Raw genomic sequence first — 2,698 nt, 5'->3', positions numbered from 1 at the left:
GCTGAAAAACTATCGCTGCTTTTACAATACTGAAAGCCCAAAGTGTTTGCAGCATTAGAAGTCTGGAAATACATAGATATAGTATAGATACTTTCGGAGCAGTGTTCCTTTAAGATAAGGATTGCATTTTATACACACACGTACCATAGTTGGCTAGATTTCACCAAATGGCTATATTAAAGCTAATATGTATATGTATATATACACACACAAACGCACATTCACAGTCAGTATATCTCCAGTTATCACAGAGTCGAAATTAAATTGCTTCAGAAGAATAATGCTTTGAATGCATTTCAGAGATTGAGAGAACAACATATATCTATATAATAATGCACCTCGGGGTTTTTTTTCCTAATGTGTGCATATATACATATTTTTTATATGCATATATGTACATATATGTATATACACACGTACGCAATTTTAAGCTTCTTCAACGTAAGACAGAGTTTTTAGTAAGACACCCTACCTCATACTAATAATTTATAAGAAGACTTGATAAGAGTTCTACGGACATCACAATAGTGGCCGTGGTGTTTAATTAAATACCCTGATCTTTAACGTTTAAAAAAATTGCTCTTAAAGACAATATGATCGGAGGTGAGGGGGGGAGAAAGGAGCATGTGAAAAATGGTGGACTGCTGTAATAAGCAGCGCTCTGATCTCCCTGTAACTTTAATTCCTCTGGCATATTAATTTTCGTTAATAAAAGAGACAAAAAAACTATGAAGTATATATGAATTTAGCCTATTTTTTTATTTCTGTGTGTTCATAGTAAACATTTTTGTAAGTGACAAACACGGGCATATGACCACAGTATCACAATCAAGAAATTTTAAGACGACATTAACAATCACTCAAATTTATGCGGCATTTGCGCAACACAGGTTACATATTTGCAAGGTTTACCTATAAGTACAATAGGTATTAACATTTCACTACATTTAGAAAAAAAATAAAGGTGACCTGTTAGTGACCACATACATCAAAATATACACAACACAAACTGAAGGCAATCATTAATTTTGTCCCCTTCTGATTCATTTGAACGGGCAGTGCTGCAAACTGAAATCATGTTGCTGTTTTTTAAATTACTCCGTATACTGAGTGCATTTTCTAAAACCCAATCTTTGGTCTAAAAGTAAACAAACAAACAAACAAACAAAAAAAAAGAAACCCCAAAAGAAAAGCAGTTCAGTAAAGAAAAGGATAAAATAATAAATGGCCAAAATGTACTTCTTGGGCACTTTTCAGTATTAATTCTGCTTAAATACAAATTACATTTTAAGGTTTTTATAGTTTTCATAAATTTAGCAGTGTTTTCTTTTTTCCTTTCTTTCAAGGTCTGCACCCACCGACATATCCATGATAACTTATAATACTGCAAACATGGAGAATCTGGCGGCTTTTAGTGATAGACTTATCGTATTTGAATAAAAAATTGCAAAAGCAGTCACTATTTAGATACACATTCTACTATAATTTTGTCTTCCAAACTTCATAGTCTACAATGTAATCTCCCCACATTGCACCTTGCTGACACTCCTCACCTTGGTGGAATAATAAACAACCCTAAAGACTGAACAAACGTACAGAAAATGGGGGACTTAATAAAAAATACCTGGACTTTTTTGTTTTGCTTTTTTTTTTTTCCTTTTAATTATCATTTACAATGCAAATGTGTGTAAAATGTTCACTTACAGTCTGATCCCATGGATGTTAATGTATTAAAGGGTTTGAAGAAGACCCCTGATTTTGATGTGTGAAATAATCAGAAAGTCCTCCGGAGAGTCCCGTTGTAAAACTTGGCAAAGAAGGTCTTAAGGACTCACAGGGGAGAGTGGAAGGCGCCTGTGGCGACGTAGAGGAGGAGGCTGCCCTGGCCGTCATTGAAGTGCTGCTTTGAGAAGTCATTGAAGGGTGAGGAACATGGGGGAAAAAGTAACTCGTCTGTCCTGCTAGGAGGTTTACAGAGCAGGGGTTTAGGGAATAGGTGCCGGAGCAGGGAACTGACAAGCCACATGGCACTGAGGCGGCCAGAGCTGCTGCTGTGAGGTGATGAGTGGCATAAGGTATCTCTCCATTGACTAGTCTATCAACACTTAACCCATTAGACGTGGAAAAGGAGTGGTTGTTTCCCAAGGAGTTCTGAGTCAACACTGAGCTGTAGGGCATGGGGTGGCTGGGGTAGGCGGACGTGGTCCCATTGTAACTCAAAGTGCTGCTGGCCCGGGGGTGGTGCAGGGAGAGGAAGGGGGACATAGGCCAGTACAAGGATCCTGCCCTATCCATGAATGTCAGTCCGGTGGAGGTGAGCCGGGCGCCCCGCTTGAAGGCCAGCTTGGCCCGGGAGGTGGTGGAGCGCCGGCGGAGCTTGCCGGTGGTGCCCCCAATGAAGACGTCGTCGCTGGAGGGGTCCAGCATCCAGTAGTTCCCTTTGCCCGGGTCGTCGTAGTGGCGGGGCACCTTGACGAAGCACTTATTGAGGGAGAGGTTGTGGCGGATGGAGTTCTGCCAGCCCTGTTTGTTCTCCCGGTAGTAGGGGAAGTTCTTCATGATGAACTCGTAGATGCCGTTGAGCGTGAGGCGCTTCTCGGGGCTCTGCCGGATGGCCATCATGATGAGCGCGTTGTAGCTGAACGGCGGCTTCTCGTACTTGCCGTTCTTCTTCTCCCCCTCCTTCCCGCTCTCCCCG

General features: G+C 41.4%; 1 protein-coding gene across 1 annotated transcript; it reads right to left on the bottom strand.

Annotated features, from left to right (window-relative positions):
• Window positions 1-1,654: 1,654 nt before the first annotated feature.
• FOXG1 (forkhead box G1) lies at window positions 1,655-2,692 on the bottom strand. The gene has a single exon (XM_009866880.1). It carries the CDS (start codon window positions 2,620-2,622, stop codon window positions 1,723-1,725), a length of 900 nt encoding a protein of 299 aa, XP_009865182.1. The 5' UTR covers window positions 2,623-2,692; the 3' UTR covers window positions 1,655-1,722.
• Between the last annotated feature and the right edge of the window lie 6 nt (window positions 2,693-2,698).

Source organism: Apaloderma vittatum, unplaced genomic scaffold, assembly GCF_000703405.1.
Source record: "Apaloderma vittatum isolate BGI_N311 unplaced genomic scaffold, ASM70340v1 Scaffold37493, whole genome shotgun sequence".
Classification (NCBI taxonomy): Eukaryota; Metazoa; Chordata; class Aves; order Trogoniformes; family Trogonidae; genus Apaloderma; species Apaloderma vittatum.
The sequence above is the reverse complement of the archived record's forward strand: the minus strand, read 5'-3'. Positions and strand labels throughout refer to the sequence as shown.